General features: G+C 36.7%; 1 protein-coding gene across 2 annotated transcripts; it reads left to right on the top strand.

The window, feature by feature from the left end:
• The first annotated feature begins 1,053 nt into the window (after positions 1–1,053).
• On the top strand, positions 1,054–26,056 carry ap1m3 (adaptor related protein complex 1 subunit mu 3). Of its 2 annotated transcripts, none has more exons than XM_049479611.1 (12): positions 1,054–1,409; positions 6,582–6,738; positions 6,889–6,956; positions 8,092–8,222; positions 10,190–10,337; positions 12,333–12,459; positions 16,682–16,824; positions 16,984–17,055; positions 18,294–18,452; positions 21,907–22,032; positions 22,972–23,047; positions 24,279–26,056. In XM_049479611.1, exons 1-12 carry the CDS (start codon positions 1,368–1,370, stop codon positions 24,284–24,286), a joined length of 1,257 nt encoding a protein of 418 aa, XP_049335568.1. In that variant the 5' UTR covers positions 1,054–1,367; the 3' UTR covers positions 24,287–26,056. The 2 variants fall into 2 exon arrangements, with proteins under 2 accessions (XP_049335568.1, XP_007258409.2); XM_007258347.4 differs by having other exon boundaries at positions 1,057–1,409; positions 23,779–26,056.

Below are 26,056 nucleotides of genomic sequence, written 5' to 3'. Positions count from 1 at the left end.
GTTTATCACAAGATGGCATCCAGCCATGCTCAACCCAATCAGCTCTCCTCAATTCTGCCCCACCCATAAACCCATTCAGCATTCAGTGCCCTTCCCAAACTACTCCTCCAATCTTTTTTTTTTTTTTTTTTTTTTTTCAAATTTGAAACAAAGCTGAAGGTGGAGTTAGCTAAAATCAAGGGGTATAGTTGTCTCTTAAAGAGTACCATTTGCCAAAAAGTAATAACTATAAATTATACATTAAATCTCACGTTTAGACACTTTTTTAGTCATATATGGATTGTTTGATTCTTAAAATCTTAAATGTCAGACATGACATACTGGCCTAAGGAAGTTGTTTTAAGCTTAAAGCTCACCTTCCGCGAAAATCCGATTTTTCTTGTTTTTTGTGGAATACAGTAGGTCTCTCCGAGTTGAATGTGTACACCTGCACATTAAACTGTTTTGCAGCCCCCATTGTCTGCAGGAGCTAAGCAAAGAAATCCCCCCTCCCCCCCTCCGAAAAACGGGTGAATTTTGAATTATCTTTCTGCCTATGTAGGCAGAAACTCACAGACCAGCCCACCTTGGCTCGAGAAACTCCCAGAGGCGGAGCTGAAGCGACGCAACATCACCGCTCATCAGTTAGGAGGTGGGAGGCAGTGAGCGGCAGAGCGGTGGAGGGGCGTCGCAGTGCTCCTAGCCAATCAGAGGAGAGATATTTGCATGCTGTTTGCATGTATGAATATTCATGAGCAAAGCTGGAATCCGGTCATTTTGGACACACCCCTAAAACAGTCCATTAAAAAAGAGCTATACAGAGACACCTGAGCACTTTTTTTTTTACAAAAACGGCTCACATGTCATTCATTCATACTAGAGACCACAACTAGACATTTTAAAATGAAAGAAAAAACGACGGAAGGTGACCTTTAATTTAGTGAATCAAGTCGTTAATATGAAACTTAAACACCCCACATATCAGTTAAATGCCACAAACAAACTGATATACAGTGACGGAGCACTCAGTTCTAGAGTTGTTAGTGAAATTGGCGGTGCTGGAGCTTTTTAGCCTCGCTCCGTAGGGGGCGTTCAGTTTCACATTCAGGAGAAACCCACCAAAATCCTCCTCCAACTTCAGTACAGGAGCGGGTCCGGCTTTAGACAGAGCTCGGGGCGGTGCATGGGGCTGTGAAGTTGCGGGGCAGGGCGCGAGCGGACGGACAGGCTCTAAGGAAAAGCTGCTAAACTGGCTCGACGCCTCAGCACCCGGAAGAGAGAGCGGCGCGCGGAGGGATGGAAACACCTCTTCAGTTTTGTTCTCCGGGCGCGAGATTAAACCCATAATCTCCCTTATCTGCTGTTTATTCACACTGTTACAGAGCAGGATGGCCGCCTCCGCTATCTTCATCCTGGACCTGAAGGGCAAGGTAAGCTGTGTTCAGATACGCGAGCAGCAGCAGCAGCAGCGGTGGGTCAGCGCGAGGTTACACCTGTCTCTCTGTCTGTGTGAGAGTGTTTGTGTGAGTTTAGGGGGAGAGAGGCAGAGCGAGGCTCAATACACGCAGCTCGCGCACACCATGAGCCCAGAATATACAACCATATAACAAATATACCACCAGCTCCTGCTCCAGGCAGATACCAGAGACCCTCATGTTCGTGTTAGTCTAATAACATGTAGACAAACTGTTCTCCAGGGAAGTTTAAATAAGCGTCATAGTGAATAAGCTATCAGTTACCTAGTAATTCAGTTTTTAACAGTCATTGGTCTGTATACGGGCTACAGGTGAAATTGATACAGTAAAATTATTTATTTATATTCTGAAAACTTAATATTTCCTATTACAAATACAGTTAAGATTTTCAGTAATGTTTCTTTTCAAACATGAAACTTTTATATGTAATACTTAAGACATTGCTGTGTAATATCAGGCAGAAAGTTGACAAAAATGCTGCCATGTTAAGGGGTTAAGACTTCCTAAAGCATTGGCTACACTGGTCAGTAGGTTTCTGCTCCAAGAATTAAGAATGGGCATCATGCCACATTTGACTGGTCTGGAAAGTGCCCATGCGATAAGGCAACTTCAAGCTGGTGTTCTGCAAAACCAAGTTGCGCCATTATTTGGAGCGAGCCCTGATACCAGTATCGCCAAGTTCCATATAATGGGGGATGTCAGAGACAGGCCGTGAGGTGGGCATCCCACGATGGCAAACCCCTAACACATTGCCAAACACCAAAAGAGTCAAAGTGGCAGAATAATAAGCTATGTGGCATTAGCAGAGTAGATCTGGTATTTTTTTATGGGATCAGTCCACATATACTCAGCTCTGCTACTCATCCCACAAATGCATGTTTCAAAGCTACATGTCCCAGAATTTACACAGCCACTTTTATCATTCACTGCCATACACTATATATTAGAGTCGCACTCAAAAATCAATTCAAATTACACATGTAAATTATAAACAAAAGATTTTAGCCTAAAAACAAGGGACACATAAAAACTATAAAAAAAACTGTCAGAGAACTGAAACACAACTTCTATGATGGTTGCCAAAGCATACAGGGCACAAAGCTACAAGACACTGCATGCAGATGTACTTGGTTCTTCGTGTGCTGGCATTTTATACTTTCTTGAGCTGGGGCCAGTGGTTTCCAGGGGCATACTGGATATTGGGGTGCCCTTAGTTTCAACAGCCTCATCTCCTTCAAAGTCTATATCAATATAAACTATATTTTGTCTTCATCTCATATAAAAGTATATTGATAGTTCTTAAAAACGATATATCGATATATCACCCAGTCACCTAATGCCATTTCACAAACATTTATAAAATTTAAGCACCTTTCAGAAGGAGCATACAGATATATAGAAATAGAATAACATCCCTGTCAATAAATACAGCTCAATACATGGTCTAGGCTGGTATTTGATAGTCACAAACATACCAATTACCCAGTTGAACATATATTTTCAGTTGAGTTTAATAGGCTTTTTGATCTAACAGTTTAAACAACTTAACCAAACTGTTCAACAGACTGATTGGTTAGTTGATTACTTTTGGGAAATCTGGTCATGCTGGTTTAACAGTTGGTTATGCTCATCAACCAGCTTGGACATATTGCTTGACTTTCTTGTTCGTGTTAGTCATGCCTGTAGACCAGTTAAACGATTAAATTCTTAACAAAAACATGCCTTATTCTGGCCAAAAGCTAGGGTGCTCGACCAGCCCAACTGGCTTGGGCAGTTTAAGCTGTCTACATTGGTTGTTTTTTTAGCATGGATTTATTTCTGTAAGCAAACAAATGCAGTAAATCAGTACACATGGACGTTTTAAGTAGCTATACAATCTGAACATCTGTGCAGTATCATCAAACATTCCTAGTTTTGAGGTAAAAGTTATTGATGCAAGCTCATTCTGCCCTTCCCCCTTAACGCACATAACTTGAAGGAACTGGAAGTGAAATGATTAAAAATTTGGTCATGGTTATCCTGACTTATAAATGCAGATGTGTATGCTTCTTTTTTTTTATTTCTTGTCTCATCAGTAGTTTTAATATTATAAACTAATTACATTGCAATTAAAAGTCATTGTTTAAAACGTGTGTACATTAAATTAGTATTAAACTACAGATTTAATTTAGGGACATTAATTTTCCACTGAGACACAGTTAGAGAGGAAGCGAATAAAAGACACAGGGAGAGGGAGAGAAAAAAACAAGGTCAAGAAGTGAGACAGCCAAGGGGCTTTAGTTGAATAGATTACCCTGTGATATGGCTGTGACCCCTGGCAGTGCTGATGAAAGCTTTCTTGTCTGTGCCCTCGAGCAATCCAGTATTTTATACCTTAAGGTATTCCTGTAAAGTCCATGTTATATTAGCTGACACTCTTTGATATCTTAGGTATTCGCCTCACATCTGACATACTGTTTTGTACCTGCTGTGATATTAGAATTTTTCTATCAAAATTGACTTCATATTTTCAGTCAAATGATTTTCAGAGGAGAAAAGTGAGATGTGCTTCAAGCCCCTTTTCCTTTGACTGGTTGTTATTGACTTTTCCTTCAAATGAAAGACTCGGCTCTCATTAAGAGATCATACAGGTAGTTGGTATTGATTAGATCACAAGTATGACCTACTTAAACTGTTCAAAGAAAGGCAGCAGAAAGATGGATTTAAAGGACCCATGTCACTGGAAAACAAATTGCCTTTATTTTTTTTATTAAAAGGTTTAATGTAGTGTCTGAACACAATTAAACATTTTTAACTTACTGATCACTCCACTAGTTACATCAAAGATAAGGATTAACTGATTTGGAAAGATAACCAGAGTAAGGGATAATTACTTTATTTTTCCCCAATTTACAAGGCCAATTATCCAACCCACACATTATGACTCCCCCATCACTATTGATGCCCCAACACCAGGAGGGTGAAGACTAGCATATGCCTCTTCTGATACATGTGAAGTCAGCAACCACCTCTTTTTGAACTGCTGATGATGTAGCATTGCAGAGTAGCATCACACCGTGCTCAGAGGAAAGCCCAGCGACTGGGTTCCGATACATCGGCTCACTGAGTGCTGAGTGACATCACCCTTTGAAGTGAGGGGAGAAAGCAACCCCGGAAAGAGCAAGATCAGTTGTACTCTCTCGGGGCTTCGGCAGCTGATGGCAAGCTATATGAACGAGATTCACTCTGAGCCTCTGAGTAGGGGACATTTACATGTGTTATTGGCAAATAAGATTTGTAAAATCATGGTTTATTATAATTCTCAATTATTCTCTCGAGGTCAGTTAGGGTTATCTTCATGATTCAATACCTAAAAATCATTTCTGAAATAAAAAAGTGATCAATATGTATGGGCAAATGTTGTTATTCATGTAAGCAAGTCCCTTCTAAAGCACTACTTGGCAGCATGTTATGATATTTAAATGTTTTCTAGATTAAATCATGCAAAATTATTCTATTAATAGTTTATTTATTATGCATTAATGGTTGAATGGTTACACCACACCCATTTTTAGACTTCTCATTTTTACAGCAGGCATAATGCAATACACACAAGATAACACCTTACAAATGATATAGGTATGGGTGATCCAAGCCATCCTCATTCAGTTTATATACTGGTATCCCACAACATAGTATGCCATGTATTTACGTAATAAAATATTTAATTTTAATTAAAAACAAAGTGCACATGCATAATGACAATGGACACAATGACAAAAAACTGCTTCATGTTTCATTTTAAAGGTTAAGAAGTCCAATATCTAATAAAAAATAGGCTATTTTAAGTTTCACATTTTGTGACAATATGTTGTTTTGTAAATAAACACAAGCTGTGTATTTCAAAACTATTCCACTGCATTGACTTTAAAACATGATCATAAGTAATTATTAACACCAACAACAGCACCATAACAGTTTTATTGCATAATCTTAGTAAACATAAACATTGTTTATTGTTGTTCAATCTAAATCATATTAAAATGGTTGGTTCCCATCATTTATGACCTGAACCCTGCAACCTTGAACTGAGAAATTTACTGCTCCTCTCAAACTTCTCACCCTGCTTAAACACAGCCGAGTGAGGCAATCATTTAAGCCTTTAAAACCCTTATAAATCTCCTTTTCAAAAATGGGAATCTCACAGTATAGACACGAGTGTCGTTTGATGTTCAGGAAAAAAGAGAAACAAGAGACAGACGGTTTAAGGCATTTGGGTACTGGTACACCACCCAAATAATAGCTGCTCTGTGGTGGTCCTCTGGGGTCCTCACTATTAAAGAACAGGGTGAAAAGAGGATAGTATTGTAAATATATGCAGATAAATAGATAAAGGATTACAGTCTGTAAGAATAAAGCCACAAAGTGAGTTTATATGCTCAGTAGAGCTGACAAATGGTTAATGGGTGTAGAAACAAGAAGGAGTTATATTACCATGACTTGTTGTACATCAAATTGGTTGCAACTTAGAACAGAAAAGAATAATTTAACTAACTTACCAGACACTAATTATGCATTATTTCTTGATTTTGTAATATTTCAAGCATCTATGCCTAAAAATGTGTGCAGTACAACATATTTTTTTGGGTATAAGCTACACAACATATTTTCTCTTATTTCCTTTCTGTTATTTATTTCCTGGCAGTCACTCACACTGTCTGACCTCTGTGCAAATATTTATATATCTTTCTTTAAAAAAGTAATGAGGTTTATTCATAAGTCCTGACTCCTCCAAGATGATTCTGTATTATTGCTTTCAGAGGTCAGTAAATATTTGACTCAGTTACTCGCTGATGCTGACTCAACCTTTCTCCTGTGATGAAATAAACACTGTGTCTGATAGTATCTCTTGCAACCAGTAACTGAACATTAGTTGCATAACTTTCACCGTTTGGTACGTTGGGCACTGTAAAATGTAAAATCAAACGAATAAAATCAGTTTATATATACTATTATACTGTTTATATTGTTTGAAAACAAGACAGAATGTATAACATGAAAGAAATTGTTATATATTTGTTCTGTTATCATTAAAACACTGTTTACTCATTTTGCTGACCTTGCCTGACTGAACTCTCACCCCTTTAGGTGCTCATATGTCGAAATTACATGGGCAGCGTTGACATGAGCGAGATTGACCACTTCATGCCAATCATGATGAAGAGGGAAGAAGAAGCCGAACTATCACCTGTGGTGACCCGTGGCTCCACCCACTTTTTATACATTAAACACAGCAACCTTTATTGTATCCTTTACATGTAAAAAGGGCTGATCATTTTTCTGTCTGAAGATCTGTCTTGCTTGTTTTAAGGTACTTCTTTTTGCTTTTTTAAAATTCTAATAGCTCTGTTAATGTTCCCAAAAAAATGTCACGTCCTTAACAGTTGACCCTCAGTGGTAGCAATTACCAAGAAGAATACAAATGCTGCCCTTGTGTATTCTTTCCTGTACAAGTTAGTGGATGTAAGTGTGTTTCACATGTTCTTATTTGGGCAATGTGACCTGAAAGCATTAATGGCCTGTAAGATTATGTGTGAGTGTGTATTAGGGGAAAAGATCTAGGTGGAAGAATGTGAATGGGTGAGGGGAAAAAGTACTTTTTAAATTGACAGACAGAAAAAAACCCACTATTATTATTGTATTTTTAATATTGTGCTCATTTTATTTATAAATTAGCTTTTATTTATTGACAATGACCAAAAGGTTCACATTTTTGTGGTTTTAATTTTTTTTTTGGTGCGATGCAGTTAATAACACCACTGCCTGTCAGTGAGCTACCATGTGGGAGACTGGGTTTCAATTCCAGGTCTGGGTGACTATGCTGTGCTACACCAATAAGAGTCCTTGGGCAAGACTCCTAATACAATATTTGCCCACCTTTGTAATAGGAATAACCTTCTAAGTCGCTCTGGACAAGAGCATCAGCTAAATGCCTTAAATAAAGTGTTAATTTGTAAGTTGTTCTCAATATTAGTCCTGTCACAATAGCTGTTTTTGTTTAGATTATATATTTTCTCAGATATAAACAATAAACAATGATAATATATATAATTACATAATAATGCATTTACTAAGCCTGTTTTACTTAAGATACAATTATTCTTAGTTGAGCAAAATATTGTTCTAGAAATAATTGGGATTAATGATATTATTGTCATTGTATTCTAAGACCTTTTTTGGTCTGATACTATGATACAATTGTAATATAATTGCATAATTGCATTTTTAAATATCCTAATAAATAAAACAGTTGACATTATCACTAAGAAAACCTTGATGGGTATAATTTAGGTCAGCAAAAAAATGTGTAGAAAATATAACATGATTATGGTGACAGAAGGCCTACTTAATATTACATAAAAATTCCAGAAAGGATGCTCCAAAATGACCTATTTACTTAAATTTATTTTTGAAGGATGTTTTTTTCCATCTAAAGTAAAGTTGCCATTTTGGTTTGTTCACAGTGTATCTTTATAAGTAAATAGAAAAAAAAAAATACTTTTTTATATACTCAAATGCTGAAGGAACATTGTGAAAAGGCATTCATAAATTTTGCACATGCAATATATGAATGTACACACATTTGATCATGTTTTAGGTCTTCACTGAATACTTTAAGTCTTTGGAGGAGGAGAGCATACGAGACAACTTTGTGACTGTGTACGAGTTAATGGATGAGGTCATGGACTTCGGTTTGCCTCAGACAACGGACAGCAAGATCTTACTGGAGTGAGTACTGGCCTAACTGCACTGACCGTTATTCATCATTTAAATGGGCACCATCCACCATTTATTCTATTCACAGCTCAGCTTTCACTGGCTGCCTATAACCAACCCCCTATTCATTCACTGAGAACTGGATGCAGTTTTACAGACAGAGCTTTGCTTTAGCGGGTTTTGTAGCCTCCCGCACTCACACGCTGTTATCTTTGAATCTGCAGTTTGTGGTGATAAACACAGGGCAGCAGATGTGCTCTGTGATTGTATAAGCCACACACATTTCCTTCGAATGCGTGGAAAGTAGTGGAACTTGTTCTCATTATTTTTATTATTTATTTATTTTTTTGTGTATTGTCACTTTATCCTAGGTTCATTCAGCATTTGGTTGTGGTTAGAAAAATTGCTAATGTTTTATTTACTTATCACCTTTATTAATGATGTTATTGTCATTTTATGATGATTTTATGCTACTGATACAATGATAACACATTGCATAATAGGCATTTTATTATTTATTAATTTAATTTTAAAAACATTTCCTATTTTTTCCCCAATTTCCCCAAGAGGCCACAGCCTCTTTTCGAACTGCTGCTGATGCAGCATTTTCAAGTAGCATCACAGCGCACTCAGAGAAAAGCGCAGCAGCTCATTTCCTTTACAACAGCTCACAGATGCCTTGTGCTGAGTGACATCACCCTGTAGAGTGATGTAGGGAGAGAGCACCATCTACCCACCCAGAGAGAGCAAGGCCAGTTGTACTCTCTTGGCTCCAGTAGCCGATGGCAAGCTACATAAGCAGGATTCGAACCAGCAATCTCCTGATCATAGTGGCAGTGCTAAGCCCGCTGGACCACATGTAATAGGCCAATTTGAAGAGCAGTGAACTTTTAAAATTAAGAATATTCAGACGTTGGAATTGACATAGAAACATTTTTTAATATATGGTGATTGTATAAATCACACATAATTACTAAAGTAATGTAACTTGTGCTCATTAATTTTGTTATTTCTTTATTTCTTTATTGTCTTTTTTTATTCTTTTTGTTTTTTTAGCATCTGGTTATAGTTAGGAAGACACTAATGTTTATTTATCCTCTTTATTAATGTTGATCAGGTCTATTTTGCAGGCATTCACAGCGTCTGTGTACATTAGTGGTGCTCAACACAATGCTTGTCGTCTGAACTCATTTGCTCATACAAACTTTTATCATTCATACATGCAATCTAATGTTTAATTCAATATTTATTTTGGATATTGGCATTTATTTTGGCATTTTATTTATTTTGCAGTTAATTATCCAGCAAGTAATACAAAACCTCTCCTACACGCATCATCTCAATGGTGACTCATCTTCACACATACACAAAAAAATCATTAGAAAAAGACGAGGCAACGGTACATGTTGAACTATCATAAAGCCTTTATGTAAGGGCTGCATCATGTACGTGATGGAGGTAGAGTGAAAACAAGTTCAGTTGTTTGTCTGCTTGTGTGTCTCTATGGAAAAAGACATGTTAATCCCTGGAGTCCCTGATTGCACTTAAACACACCAGGTCCTCAGCCTGTTTACTGACTCAACAAGCAGCCTCATATATTATACTACAGCTTCACTGAAATGGTTTTCACAGAAATAATTATTTCTGCATTGGAACTAATGATGCATCTTGCTTGAGTTATTTATTTACATTTGAACTCTTCCATGACCTGGGCCCTGTCACATTCTTTAACATTGCTCGGTGGTAGAAGTCATGTAATATATTACAGTAGGCTTAGTCGTACATGCTGTTTTGTAACTTTGTAGCAAAAGGATAAGTGGTTATGTGAGTTAAACATTCATCAAACAATTAACTTGTAAATGTGATTTGGAACAGTATATATTTATAGTGAACTAATTATATACCTCTATGTCTCTAGCTTGTTTTTCAGTGTTAATACTTGTTAGTTAATGTTTGGTTGCTGTTCACATCTGTGACAGGTATATTACCCAGCAAGGGCATAAATTGGAGGTTGGAGCACCACGTCCCCCAGCAACGGTTACCAACGCCGTGTCTTGGAGGTCAGAGGGAATAAAGTACAGAAAGAATGAAGTGTTTATGGACGTCATTGAATCTGTCAATTTACTGGTGAGTATAGTTGTGTTTGAATGCATATTTGATTAGATTTGTAGTAAAGGTTAATTAAGAACGAGTAAATTTTTTTTTATTAGAATGAAAGATGATGAAGTTTCTTATCCTTATGAGCTTGGAAATTGGGAGTTCTGTCTCTCCTGGCCTTTTCTTATCTCTGACTAATGCCAACCAAACACTAGAAGGTTTTAAAAAGACTCTTTTAAAGGCTAAATCTGACACTCTCACATCTAAAGATATTTTTTAAAATCAGACTGAAAATCGTGGATGGTCACTATTTTGCATGAGACAAGACTCAAAACCTACAATATTAAATCCTGATCATCTTACACTAAAAGATTAAGATGAATATGCTGCAATCCATGCATTATAAATGTATCTGCAATGAATAATTTGCTTTTAAATTGCTGTAAAGACCAGCATTCTTCAGACCAACACACTTTAGTCCTTTTCTTTATGCTGTTGATAACTGCCAAGAGTTTTTTTGTTTAAGTTATGCCTTAGAAAACTTTAGACATAGTGTGCTGACATATGATTCAAACATTTCCTGCATCTGTAGAGTCTGCCTGTTAATCTTATCTAAAGATCATACATGACTCACATCCAGAGTTACGAGTTTTGATGACAGTTTGAGATTTCCATCATCCCCCAGCACCTGATTCTTTGAGTCACCAAAGTGTCAGGTTCATTTAGAAAGCTCTATAGATATCATTACAAAATAATACAATGAAGTAAATCCTTGGTGATTTCCTGAGTGTTCATTGGTCAGTTTTACAACAATAATAAATTGAATCGTGTTGAGTATCATATCGCTAAGCTGTTGCAAGTACAGAGCCGTAGTTTGTATTCAGTATGTAGTTTAACCGTTCACAGTGTTTTTTTAGCATGTGCTGTCCAATCACAGTAGTATTCTTAAAAGTGTTAAACAAACCAAAATAGAAGCACTTGGGTGGGGTGGGCTTAACTTGTGGTTTCTGAGGCTGGTAACGCTGATGAACTTATTCTGTGCAATAGACATAACTTTTGGTCTTCGTTTTTTGAAGCAGTACTGATTAGAGCCAGTTTCATCATAATGTTTGATGATCTTAGCATTTTGCACTTGAGGATACTTTCAAAGTTCTTGAAATGTTTTGAACTGACTGACCTTCTGTACTTATATTTTTCTTCTTTACTTATTTGAGTAGTTCTTGCCATTATATGTATTAGAACATTACTCTAATTGGGCTATTCATTGTATACCAACTCTAACTCTTCACAACTTTACAACTGATGCTCTCAAACACATTAAGAAGCAAGAAATTCAATAGTTAATAAGTATCTATCTAATGTAGTTTTGCACAGCTGTTAACTGAAAGCCATTCCAGGTGACTCTACTTCATAAATCTGACTGAGAAAATGCCAATGCCAGTACCCTGCAGAGTGAAGTTCTGATCTGCATCCATTTGAAAGTCATTTTCTCAGGCATGTCTTAGCTAAGAATGATTCTCAATGGCAGTAGTTTGGGTGGATTATTGATTTACCTGTGGATTTTTGAACATATTGCAAGACATATAAGAGTTTCTGTACTGTTTTACTGTATCCTCATAATATGGTAATTATTCCACTATGAACTAAGCTGAATGCTCAGGCTCCTGGTGTACTCCTCAGGTTGTGATTCTGAAAGGCAGCCTGCAGCAGCTCTCGGGAACCGCTGTCTCTGATTAACAGCAGGCCCACGTTTCATTGCTTTCTAATAGGGCATTACCATTCACATTACCATACAGCCTTCTCCATTTGACTTTTTCTCCTCTACTGTGTTTTTGGAACTTGAGGTGCTCTAGGATTTATCTAGTGGTGTAGTGTTCTGAAAAATGGATTTATTTGGAGCATCAGTATTCTAAATGGAAATAATTGTACTCACTACGGTGACAGAGCTGCTACTTTGTCCCTCACACACACTTCTTTATTCTCTCTCTCTTACCCCTGTGTTTTTTTTTTTGTGTGTTGTACCAGGTCAGTGCTACAGGCAGCGTCCTACGCAGTGAGATTCTGGGTTGCATCAAACTGAAAGTCGTTCTCTCCGGCATGCCTGAGCTGAGGCTGGGACTCAATGACAAAGTGCTGTTTGAGATTACTGGCAGTAAGTGACCACCGCCATAACAGATTTCTGCTATAAACAGGCCTGTCTATGACTATGGATTCAGTGTGTGTTTGGGCTGGACAACATCTGGGAAAATCCAGCTGAAAAACTTTTATAAAATGTATTAAAGCAAAATATTAAATAGTCAATAGAAAAAAGAGCAGGGAGATTTATACATTGCATTCATCACTTTATTATATACATCTATATAGTGCATCTTAAAATTTTGAGTTCAAAAAGTGAAACTCGTATATTATATAGATATTTTACACACATAGTGATCTATTTTAAGCCTTTTTTATTTTTTTGTTGATAATTATGACTTACAGCCAATGAAAACCCAAAAATCAGTGTCTTAAAAAAATTGAATATTATATAAGACCAATTGGTACTTTTGGCAGTGTGAGCAGTGTGCCAAGTCCTGCTGGAAAATGAAATCTGCACCTCTATAAAGGTTGTCAGGAGAGGGAATCATGAGGTGCTGTAAGATTTTCCTGTAAAGCGCTGCACTGACTTTGCACTTGATTTAACACAGTCAATCAACACCAGCAGATGACAGGGCTCTTCAAACTATCACTGACCATCAGTGAATTTTGCATTTCATGTGGAAATTAAGGGATCAGAATCTGCAGGAGGAAATAGTGGAGAAGCACACAGTCTATCGAAAAATATATGGAATAAATGGAAATGGAAATGACCATGGGTGGTTTGGTCTGCATTATGTGTGACCGAAATTAGTTTTGCTTGTTGGATGACTGGATAAGAGAAAGTGGTGGCAACTTAGTAGGCAACAACACTGGTATTTTATGGTGCCAGGCAAGCACCCCATGCTTAAACACAAAACACTATTTTGGCCTACCTGAGTACCACAATTTACATGTAAGCTGCTCTGGATAAGAGCATCGGCCACATGCCATAAATGGGAATTGCAATCGAAAGCAATGAAAGCCTTCATAGATCAGTGATTGGTTAGAGGCTCATTTGCAAATACGCACTTCTGCAATTTCAGTACAAAGAAGGCCAGTGTCAAGTTTACGATTAAGGAACCGTATATTTTGCAGCACTGGTGCATGTCAAGGGCTTATTTTGAACCAGTCAGGGAAGGCAGTTCATTCTCTACCTCTCTGTCGTATTTGTACTCCATTGATGGCTTCCCTCACATCTGTTTCTTTACCTTAATCACTTCTGCAGGCTTTTGCACAGCAGGTGTCAATCTCCGTAAAGATCAGCTCCCACTTTCGCATTCAATTCGCATCCCGACCGAGCCGGAGCCGAGAGTGAATCCATTTTGAATGCTGCTAGAGCTAACCATGTTTCCCATCAAGTTAACTATAAACAAGTCATTTGTCAGAATAAGTAGACTGGGCAAAGACGTGCAATGATGTTCAGCATGACTTGACTGGGAGGAGAATAAGGTTTGTCTAGGGTTGGAAGTGCTGTTGGCAGTAGGCACACACTTGATGTACATCTTGATGGACTTCCTTTTATGGCCTGATGATTTATCAGCTTCTGGTAACTGCTAACATGAGCCTGAGTAATCTGACCCATAATCAGGTGGCAATATGAAACCAGTAATGGACTTTTTTTCTTTTGATGAGGGAAACGCTGCCCTCTGCAGGACAAGGCAGGTCAGTATCTATCTAAAAGGAAACAGGAACAACAGGAATATTATATTTTTAACATTGTAGATTAGAGGATGTGGAAAAATAATACTTTACTAAACATGTTGTATTAGGAACTAGTTTTATTACCAACATTAAACTGAATGACTGACAAAATGTTACATTGGCAAATTTTAGCACAATTCTATCGGTGTTTGCTGACAAATTGCACTTTTATTATTGTTTTGGTTAGTATTATTTAATCCACAATATACAATACACAAGTCATCATACAAAACACACCGTTTATTCAGAGAAGCTAAGCATGTTATTTACAAAGTGCTGATAATTCACAGCACCAGTAAGTTTTTTCTCACTTTTGCTGGCGGCGGCCCCTGAGGAACCAATCAGGAGGCATTAGACTGAGAGGTCACACATCCACCCCCCCCCATGTGACCTTTCGGTGGTGCGGCTCATAGCATCAGTAGGTGTTTGAGTGTGAGCAATGAGGGCTGGGTCCCAGCAGGCCGTTCCTGCTACTGAGGGGACACAGAGACTGCTGAGCTGTGCCTGACTCCACACAGCCCTTTATACTCCTCTGTAAATGTCAGTGATGGAGGCAAAGAGAATCAGACACTTCTAGACAAGGACACACTTTTTAAAGGACCTGTGAAACCAGTACACAGAATTCAACTGGTTTAAAAAGCTCCTATAGTCACCAATATCATCCTTTTCTGTTACTTTCTTGTTTCCCTCGACCTCACCCCAAACACAATCACACAGCAATCCCAGTTAAATGCTGTGAAAGGTCCATTTCACAGACTGGAGCTCTGAGCTCTGTGTTGAATTCCCAAAGTTCACTGGTATTAGGGACTTTAGGACGCTACCAAGCTCAGCATCATCAAAAGCCTTTTCTCTTTCTCACAGGTCAAACACATTGAAACAAAGAGCAATCACACTCTTACCATGCTTTATTTATTTATTTTGTGCTATATCTCCAAGCCCTAGATATAAAAAAATTATAAAAGATCAAAAAGCTTTAAATGTAAAAAAAAAAAAAAAAAAACGTATGTGCTGGGCAAAAAAAAAAATCAAATGTTAGTTGTTTTTATTTGTACTTTATATGTACTTTAAACACATCAATGAGTAAAAAAAAATACTAATAAGCTAAAACAGAAGATACAAAGGCATTGTAATAATCTAAATCACATTATATTAATCTATAATTTTTCAGTCAACAACCATAATGCCTGCTTGTCTGCAAAATACCTGTGGCTAATTCTGTAGTGTTACAGTGTCATGAAAGCATCAATCTGAAATTGAAGCATCTAACATAGATTATGTTAGAGAGACACGTACCAGGATTGACTAGATATAAGGTATATAATGTTTTATGAAAATCTATGTTTTGCAGTTCTGTGTTCATGACGAGTGAACCAATAAATATGAACCACAGTCATTTGAAAAAAAAAATACTCTTTGCATTACTGCTCATTAAAATTTTAGTTTAAATTTATTAACTGTAAGAGATGAGAAGAACACAGGAACTTTGTGTGGGTGTTCACACCTTACAGTTCAGCAATTTTATGCACCTAAAAAGTAATTTAAAAAGAAGTTTAGGGTGCCAGTTATGATTTATTTTCTTAGATCAATAAAGGTTTTAGGTTTTAGACCCAGGTTTGGCAGGCGGCCTCTGTTGGGCCATTGAGCATTGGGCCATTGAGTTGGGCCATTGCTCCTACAAAATAACGTTGAGTTTATTCACTAGTTTGTGTGTGTGTGTGTGTATGCACTGCACGAATGGGTTAATGGTGAAGACCAAATTCTATCTGTGCCCAGCACATATATGGTTGTCTTGCCTTAAGGAAAGCAAAGTACAGAGGGATGCAATAAAATTAATATTTTGGACTAAATGTATTTTCTCTTCTTTTAAAAAGCTATCACAAAACTACGATTTAAGAATACTTATTAATACTTATTAAACATTTCAATGTCAATGCAAATGGCCTTTCATTGGTCAGTTTCTACCTGCTTCCACAAAGCTGGCATGTTTGCTGCATTTACAAAGAGCACCTCACTACATGCTGGTTGCAATTTGATTGTCATTAAACATGAAAAACATCATTGTTCAATGTACATTGTTCAGTCGTTTCCCGTTTGTTTGATTGATGATTTTTGTTTGATATAGAGATGCTCTGAATATTCAGCTACTTAAAATGATCCAAAATATCAAATCAACTATATAACTATATAGTTGCTTCAAATGTTTATTTGAACAATGATATTGTAGAACCACTTTTGGATCAATGAAGAATCATGTGGGTAATTGAAGATTGTGAGCATGAAGAACCATTTGTAGTACCTTCTTTATTTAAAAGTTCCTTATCAATTTAAATATTATTTATACCTATACATCTCTATATTACAAACATGGTTCTTTTATGGCATCAGTACGTTAATCTTAAGAGGATACATTTTTTGAAAACACAAACACTTTATTATTACAGTAATTTATAATATTAAAAATGTGTCTATATAACCTTGTATTGCATAATATATTGCTGTAGAATTAAATGCAGCATAACATGTTAATAAAAAATATGTCCCGTATCTTTCCGCAGGAGAGAAGAGTAAGTCGGTGGAGTTAGAGGACGTTAAGTTTCATCAGTGTGTGCGTCTCTCTCGCTTTGAAAACGACCGGACCATCTCCTTTATTCCCCCTGATGGAGAGAGTGAACTCATGTCCTATCGCCTTAACACCACGGTGAGCATTACTCACCCCCCCACCACACCCTCACACACACACACACACAGAGAATAACCAGTGAGTATCAGCTTATGTTGTGTTGTTTGTTGTAGACTACTATTGTTGTTGTATATAATACAGTCCTTATTTAATAAATCATCATTGCACTGTCTACAGGTGAAGCCCCTTATATGGATTGAAAGCGTGATTGAGAAGTTTTCCCACAGCCGAGTAGAAATCAAAGTTAAGGTACTGGCACACACACAGACACCACAGCTCAGACACACTCTACACTCCACTGCCCCAGTCTTCACGCTTCTTCCCCTGCAAACCGCTCTTACCTGACATGTGTCTGAAGAGTTGCTCAGCTCTTAAACAAGGAGGCTTTGTCCTTTTGTCCTTCCTCTGCAGAAACCTGGCTGAAAATCCATTTAGATTAGAACTGAAAGACTGTCTCCCTGCACGACTCTGACAAGATGTTGCACTGTTGCAATTTTAACACTTTAAGTTTAGAAGTTATTTTACAATACTATTCAAATAGTATTACCATATTATTCAGTGCAAATTAGGAATAAATTCTCAAAACAAGAATTGAAAAAGAGTAAATTGCATCACATCTTTAAGTAATATAAAGTGTTTTAATTGCTAACACATATTCTGTATTATTTGAGATTGATTAAGTTGGGAATCTGCATTCGTAGCAGAAAATTTAGCAGAAGTTGTTCTTGTTACAATAAGTTAAGTGTGATTAATAACCACTGCAAATTAAAGACAAAGATTAAGCCTACCCTTGGACTACACATAATTTTAAACTGAGATTTTATTTTAAAAGGAACATGTAGTCTATTGCTAGGCTTAAATTATGCTCAGGAAACTGACTTTAAGAGCCTGAGACATGTCCTCATTACTGTTTTACTCTCTCATAACTAACTTCCATATTTGTTTTAATATATAATGTATGTTTTCTAAAACTCATAACGCTTACTGAATATGAAAGTAAAAAATATGAACTGAACAATAAGATTCATGAAGGTGCATGGGCCTATTTGGTCAGTGGGCCTGTTTGGTTTAACTAAGTAAATGATCTGGGGATGCTGCAGTTGGTCAGGTCTAGGTTCAGCAACAGTATGTGCTGAAAGAATGAGATCATCGTTTTCACACATGGATTGTTTACCACAGAGTTCAGATCTTAACCTCATTGAGAATCTTTGGGATGTGCTGGAGAAGGGTTTGTGCAGTGGTCAGACTCTACCATCATCAATGCTGCTGCAAGATCTTGGTAAAAAATTAATGCAATACTGGATTGAAATAAATCTTGTGACATTGCAGAAGCTTATTGAAACAATGCCACAGTGAATGCGTGCCGTAGTCGAAGCTAAAGGCGGTCCAACAAAATGTTAGAGTGTAGGACATTTTTTTTGTCCAGGCAGGGTAACTACAATTCTCTATGAGTGTTTTGCTCATACAGTGTGTGCTTTGTTTTGCAGGCCCGGAGTCAGTTTAAGAGTCGCTCCACAGCCAATAACGTGTCCATTCTGGTGCCTGTGCCCAGTGACGCTGACTCTCCCAGATTTAAGACCAGCACAGGCAATGCCAAGTGGGTACCTGAGAAGAGCGCTGTGGAATGGGTCATCAAATCCTTCCCAGTGAGTGATGTTTTTATTTTACCATTATATGCCTTCTGAAATGACTTTTAAGCAATGCGTGACCTGTTCTCTTATTTGACCATATTATTATTATTTATTTTTTTATATTAGTTTTCCTACATTGTAAATTAATTCTGAAGTCATCCAGACTTTTAAAGAACACAAAAGGAATTATGCATTAAACTTAATAGTGTTAAACAAACCAATATTTAGGTGGGCTTATATCTGGGGTGCTCTTAACTTGCGGTTTCTGAGGCTGGTAACTGATGAACTTATCCTGTGCAACAGAGGTAACTCTTGGTCTTCCTTTCCTGGGGCGGTCCCGATGAGAGCCAATTTCATCATAATGTTTTTTATGTTTTTTGCGACTGCACTTGAGAATACTTTCTTCTTGAAGGTTTTTTTTTTTAGATTGACTGACCTTCATTTCTTAAAGATTTTCTTTTAATTTACTTAGTTGAGTAGTTGTTGCCATAATATAGATTAGAACATTACTCAAATAGGGCTATTCACTGAATACCAACTCTACCTTTCACAACTTTACAACTGATGCAATCAGACACATTAAAAGGGCTAAAAATCCAACTAAATAACTTTTGACAAGGCACTATTAATAAATGTAAAAAAAATCAGTGAAAACAAAGAAATGTAAGGTTACCGGAAAATATTTTTTTCCAACATTGTGGCCGATGGTTTTTACATTTTTTTTTCCCCAGTGTTTTTAAGAATACTCAGATCAGCCCATCTGACACAAACACTCATGGCTCACTTAAAATCACACTGAGACCACACCCATAAATGCATGATGTAAGACTTTGCACTGCTGCCACAAGATTTGCTGATTAGATAATTGCATGAGTAGGTGTTACTGCTGTTGCTACTTTGAATTAGCTGGCTCCCACATTTTACAATTAGAGGAGAACCCCAGTCAATATTGTCCAAATTAAGCTAATGGTACTGAACTCTCAGAAGAATTGAGTATGTAATAATGTTTTTGACTCACAGGAACACATGTGCAAGTCTGCACACTCTACACAATATGTAGTGGAGCAACGAGCTCCTCATATTAAAGTGTCAGGAAGTTATTAAACCACTGGGACCCATACAGATGAAAACAACAAATTATGAGAGCATCGCAGTTCCATGTTCAACATCGCACAGCAGGTGTTTGGGGATAGGGCCTTTGTTTTGGCATGGTTCAGGTATTTGTAATGTTTAATGTACGGTTTAATGTCATGTTTATGACTTCTAATGGATTATTATAAGACTGGGGTATTTGAACTTTTCTCTGGCAAGCTGTTTTAGTTTAAACAGACACCAACGGTACAAGTCTTAACTTTATGCAAAAACAGAATTAGATCTCTGTAATACATGTCTTTTTACTAGTAGAAAGTCTCATTTCCCATATCAGCTTTAGATTGTTTTGTGGATTTGTTTTATTATCTTTAATGTAATTGTGACTAGTCATATGTTAGTTACCATTGATTTACATATAATTTCACTCTTCTTATTAGAGATGTGCCATATCGTACAAATGATAATTGTATAATTATTGCAAAATAAAACATATATCAAAAAATGGTATGTGTCAAATGTATCTAAGCCTAAAATATCATTATATTATGTTAGGGCCATATCACCAAGGTACAACTTTTTTGATGTTTGTAGCAAAAGAAAAAATCACACTGTTGTCATTTCTCATTAAATAGCTACTATAGACAGATTATATCTGTCCAGTACCAATCATTTTATTGTAATATTGGATATATGAAGATAATTGAAGTACATTATTTCTATCATGACATGTTAAATCATTGACTTCTGTTTCAACCTGGTAAAAATCTCAGTTGGTTGTGTGTCATGTCATATCGTATGCAATAATATGACCAAATAAAATGTTATATTCATTTTGATGCAGTTTTGCCATATCGCCAAGAATATCGTTTTAGCGCAAAAATACTCTGAAATATTGTGATATCATTTTAGGGCCATATCACACACCCCTTACTTAATCTATAATTACATGCTTACATTTTGAAACTCTAGTTACAGATATCTGTAATTATATTTTTATTACTAGTAGAAACTGTAAGTTCAAATATCTCTACTGTAATTACGACTAGTTAAAAAAGTCCATATATCTGTGAATGGATCTGACTAGTACAAGTGGTATTTTATGATATTAATAATATAGTTTTAACTAGTTAAATGTGCATTTGAGATTCGTTAAGTTTTAGATCTCTGTAATATAATGTTAGATATATACAATTTAAGGTTTGACTAGTATTAATAATATTATTGATACATAAAACTGTAGTTTTCCTTTGTAAGAATTATATTGTAAAAATATAATAATTATATTATTTCTATCAGCAAAAATGCAATTATAGATAAGAGAGGGTGAGATTCCATGGAAATCAATGGTAACATATGACTGCTTAGAGTTACATTAAGCCTGTCTAATCCTGTCTTATCTAATAAACTGTATTACAGAGATCTGTAAAAACTGAAACTTGTATTGCTGTAGTGAGTTTTGGCTAAAACAGCTTGCCATATCTTACTGTTTGTTTGGTTATTGCTATATTCATAGAGACAGTGTTATTCAGGAAGTTGAATAACCCTAATGCCATTGCTGCCTTTCTTTATATCATATAAATGAATTTTATCTTTATCTGGTATGATAAGGTGCAATGGAACATATTTTATTAGGAATGATTTTATAACAGTTGCTATGTACCATTACATGAGATTTTAGAGAGAGAGTCATACTTAAGGATTGTACTGATAAGCGTAATCCATGTTTTACATTACTGATTGTTTCTCAGTCTACAACAGTGAGCCAGTTTTAAACGTCGGCTAACAGAGCTGGGCCTGTGTTCATCAAGCCTCTCAGATCTCAGATTAAGAGTGCTGATTTGAGATCTGTTCTTATCATTGAGGTCAGTGTGAAGTGAATGGAGACGAATCTGATCCTGAATCAGCTTTTTTCTCTAAGAAGCATGAGCACAGGTCCTGATTTTATTACTATTGATTGAGAAAGAATGATCATTGTTTTTTCATTAAAATGTGTTATTCCTTTTGCAGCATGAAGAAAGCATAGCCTACACATTTCCTTACTGAAATACCAACTACTTTAATAAAAATATGATATTTTAGATACAAAAGCCTCCTTCTTGCTTTTACATTTTGAAGCCTTGGTGATATTCATAGAGGTTTTCGAATGATTGGTTTTACAATCAAAAATGCTGGTTCATATCCTCAATAACTGCAAGTTATTGTATTGCATTTGCAGAACAACATGTTTTATTTATCTATGAAATTCTCAGTGATGTTGTGAAACTGTTGCTGATGCAGTCATCTGTTTATGAATTCCTACAGAACTAATGCTGTTGATGAAAATGTGAAGCCCTGTATAATGTGTTTTAAATGAAATAGATTCATCTGTGTGTTACAGGGAGGGAAAGAGTACATGATGAGAGCTCACTTTGGGCTGCCAAGTGTGGAGAGCGACGAAAAAGAAGCCAAGAGGCCGATTACAGTGAAGTTTGAGATCCCTTATTTCACTGTGTCTGGCATTCAGGTGGGTGTCTGAGCAGGGGTGTGCATATTATACACAATACACTCTGATAGTAGTGGTATTCTGTTGTAAAAGCAGTTCATTTTTTAATATATGATTTCTGTGCAACTTTAAAATTGTTATTTTTTTATATATATAATTTGCAATTTATATTCATGGACTACATATTTTGCACTTATGCATTATGGTTGTTTTTTTGTTACATTAAATTATTTGTATGTTACACTATTTAATCTATTACATAAGTTACTGTTGTTTTTAGAAAAAAAAAAATCAAAAGTGAACAGATTTTATGTGTTATGTTTCGTCCTGTTTTGTGTCTCTCTCGTCTGTCTCTGTGTTTTTCCTGTCCTCATGTTTATTCATTTAACCTCTGCTGCACGTACCCTGTGTGTTTATCCCATGTGTCCACCCCTGTCTTTAGTGTGCTCACCTGTTTATTTGAAGGCCCGCCCCCTTGTTACCCGGCCCCAGGTGTTTGCCGTTTCCTGTCCCCTCCCGTGTGTATAAGTAGTCCCCCTTGTTTCAGCGTCCCTTTTCAGTCAGGTCTCATGTTTCCTTGTTTTTGTAAACTCCATGTCCTCTGTGTTTCTTTTAGTTTCAGTTTTGTCTCTTTATTATATTCATTTCAATAAGTACTCGCAATTGCGTCTGCTCTCCGTCTTGCTCCCTACCTGACATTATGTTTCTACTAAATGTTTAAAACTCTTTTTTTACTAAATAAAATTAAAACATTTTATTTTGTTACAAAAAGTATGCTATTGAAATAAAAAAATAAAAAATTTCAGTGTTTTGTCATGTCGGCAAGAATATTTTTATGGCAAAAAATATATATATTAGGAAATTATTTAAGGGCCATATCATCCACGCCTATATCTAGTCTAAAAAAATCGAACTAGCTAATATGAGTCATAAATTCTAAACATATTTTGGTGTGTTCAGGTCCGATACCTAAAAATCATTGAGAAGAGTGGCTACCAGGCTTTACCATGGGTGCGGTACATTACACAGAGTGGAGGTAAACAACACTACACTACTACACACACATGCACACGAACACAAACCCGCACACACTGAAACAAGTAATGCATTGTACTGGCCTCAGTCAAATATGTATGTAATTTCCAGGTAAATAAACTATTTTCCATTAGCACAGGTTTGTCATGTAGTGCTTTTTTAGTCATTTTAATTATTAATAAAAAAGAATTAGTATGTGATATCCCTTTTTTTAATATGGACATAATGGACATGATATGAATCACCTTTTTTTGAATATGCACAAACACACACACACATATACACACAAACACATGAACACAGTCACTGTCTTCTACTGTACAAATGCCATGTAGATCTACATCTGCACAAAAACTCAGTGTACTTGAGACTCTGTAGCTCTCTTTCACTCTCTCTCTCTCTCACACTCCAACACACACACACTCCAACACACACACACACACACACACACACACACTCGCACACACATGCCACACTTTAATAGAGTGTGGACTATCAGTTTTCCATTTGCATCAGCGATACCAGAGGAGAGGGAGGCACTCTAATCCTTCAGCTCTTTTCACTTATTCATTAGAAATGCTACATAGGCAGCCCACACACACACACACACACATTACATGTAACAGGGTATATACAGTATTATGCACACACTTTCTATTAACATACGTGAAATTACATAAAGTGTAATATATTGATTTTATTAATTGACTGTATTATTATTATATCTGGCAGATTATCAGCTGAGGACAAACTGAAGGAATTTGTTCAGAGTGATGGCTGTCTGTCCAGACTGTCCTGGCCTTCTGTTCTCATCAGAGAGTGAGAGAGGGAGGAACAGAGAGAGAGAAAGAGAGAGGGAGTTCTGTGATGTTCTCAAACATATGTATCTGGTCTCTCTTTCTTTCTGTGTGTGAAAGAGAGCAAGAGAGAGGAAAAGAGAAAAATAGAGGAAGTGAACAAAGCAATAACAAGGTGTCACAGTGTATTACTGTAGAAACACTGATTTTGATTGTTGGGTGGGTGTTCTTTTCTATTGCACTGATTATATATATATATATGTGCTCTGTTACTTGTTTATGGAATTTCTTAACTGTTTTTTTATGTATTTAACGATTGTGTATGGATGTGTATATGGATATGTACGTCCATAATTGTAAGGAATGAACTTCTTTTATCGTTTGTTATCTGTCATGAAATCTGAAGTGGCAGTTTTTATTATTTTGTTTTTGTAGAACTTTAAGGCGGAACCTGGCTGACTGATGGAGTGAATACCTGCGGCACAAAATCAATGATTAATAAGGTTGTACACTGTCGGGTAGCGGTGTAACACTATAGTTCCACTTCTGCAGTCCTGTGGCCTTGTCTCTTGTGTTTGCATTTGCAAATGCGAAATTCTAAACACTGACTCACACACATTCACAAGGATATACATATACCAGGAAATAGAGAAGCAAGAGTGAGAAAAAAGCTGATTTAACAGTTTTTGTAAGAATGGGATTTTATAATAAATTATTCTAAGAAAACTTGTGTTAAGGAGCTAAATACAAACTACCGCACTATAAGGCGCACTATCAAAGAGTGTCTATTTTCTGGTCTATTTCCGGATTATAAGGCGCAGTATAAAAGAACAACTGTTTTCTGGTCTATTTCCAAATTATAAGGCTCACTATCAAAGAATGTCTATTTTCTGGTCTATTTCCAGATTATAAGGCGCATTATCAAAGAATGTCTGTTTTCTGGTCTATTTTTGGTGGTAAGTTAAGTAAATCTAAGCTAAGCTAAGTGAACAAAACTTTAATAATAAAAAAAAGCTTTCTTTTAAAGGAAAATGTTTATCTGTGTGAGTAAAGTGCTTTCATTTACTTACAGTAATCTTAGATTCCCAAATTTCTCCAGCACTAAGGCTGATGCATTAGCATTAGCGGCTAATGCTGCCCAACAGTGCTACACTGAGGAACCCTGAGTGTTCCGGTAAGCCAGGGCAATATTAGCTAGAAGTTCATCCCACGTAGCTTGTTTTAACACGGTAAATGCGCAGGCTACACAGTCATATATACTCACCTTTGAATGGCAAAAGAGCTAGCGATTAGCAGCTAATGCTAATGCTGCTTTAGCAGTGCTAGCCAGGGTTAGCAGCAGGCTACAGGCCAATAATTCTCACCTTTGAACGGCAGAAGAGCTAGCGCTTAGCGCTATGCTTCAGCGGAGTACTGCTCCTTACAACCTGACTGGTACGATTTTTGGTAAAATTAAAGGATTTAAAGTGTGCCTTATAGTGCAGAAAATGCAGTGTATACTCCTGCCACATGACTCTGAGAATGACTGAGAATATCTCGGCTGAACATCAGTAGAAAAGGATAAGAGCTCATATCATACTGCCAGATCTGATCCGTCTCAGAATCGTATCGCTAAACATTAGGACAGAAACCTCCCGTTTTGAGGTTCTACTCTCTCCTAGGAGTTCTAGCAATAAATACTTCATGTAGAGAAACCCCTGCCATATTCCAGTGTATTCAGCATGCATTGCTTCACTTGTATCAGTGAGGCTGGAGGGTGTGGAATACTGTTTGGCACCTCTGCAGAGGCAGCAGAATATATTATTTGTTGTAAGTATGACAGCCTGTCTTTCGTTCACAGTCTCTCACCACAAGCCAACTGTGTGCTAACCTTTAGATAATTATTCCACCCTGTTCCTGACTCTTTTATAGTTTGTTTGTTTGTTTGCTTGTTTATTGATAACAGCATTCTGCTTCTGCTTGATACTGTTCAAAGGGTGACTGGAAAGAAATAAATGACGTGGGTTTGTTTGTTTTTTCTCTGTTATTGTTTATTCTACCTGTTCACTGTTCTTTCTGTTCTATTTGTCAACTGATTCATTGATTGCTTTGGTTTTGATCCAGATCCAAGTATTGCTTAGTATTCAGCTCTGTGTAGGAAATACAACTCTACTGCCAGTGAATACATCTCAGAAATCGTGACTTTACAGAAAAATAAACAAATGTTCTTCTCA

Source organism: Astyanax mexicanus, chromosome 5, assembly GCF_023375975.1.
Source record: "Astyanax mexicanus isolate ESR-SI-001 chromosome 5, AstMex3_surface, whole genome shotgun sequence".
NCBI lineage: Eukaryota > Metazoa > Chordata > Actinopteri > Characiformes > Acestrorhamphidae > Astyanax > Astyanax mexicanus.
This window is presented reverse-complemented; position numbering and strand designations above follow the sequence as displayed.

Excerpts from the sequence above, each read along its gene's own strand:
- ap1m3 (XM_007258347.4), top strand. The coding sequence starts at position 1,368 with ATGGCCGCCTCCGCTATCTTCATCCTGGACCTGAAGGGCAAG. Across the intron at positions 6,739-6,888 it reads TAAACACAGCAACCTTTATT|TGGTAGCAATTACCAAGAAG; the intron begins GTATCCTTTACA and ends GTTGACCCTCAG. Across the intron at positions 18,453-21,906 it reads GGGTCATCAAATCCTTCCCA|GGAGGGAAAGAGTACATGAT; the intron begins GTGAGTGATGTT and ends TGTGTGTTACAG.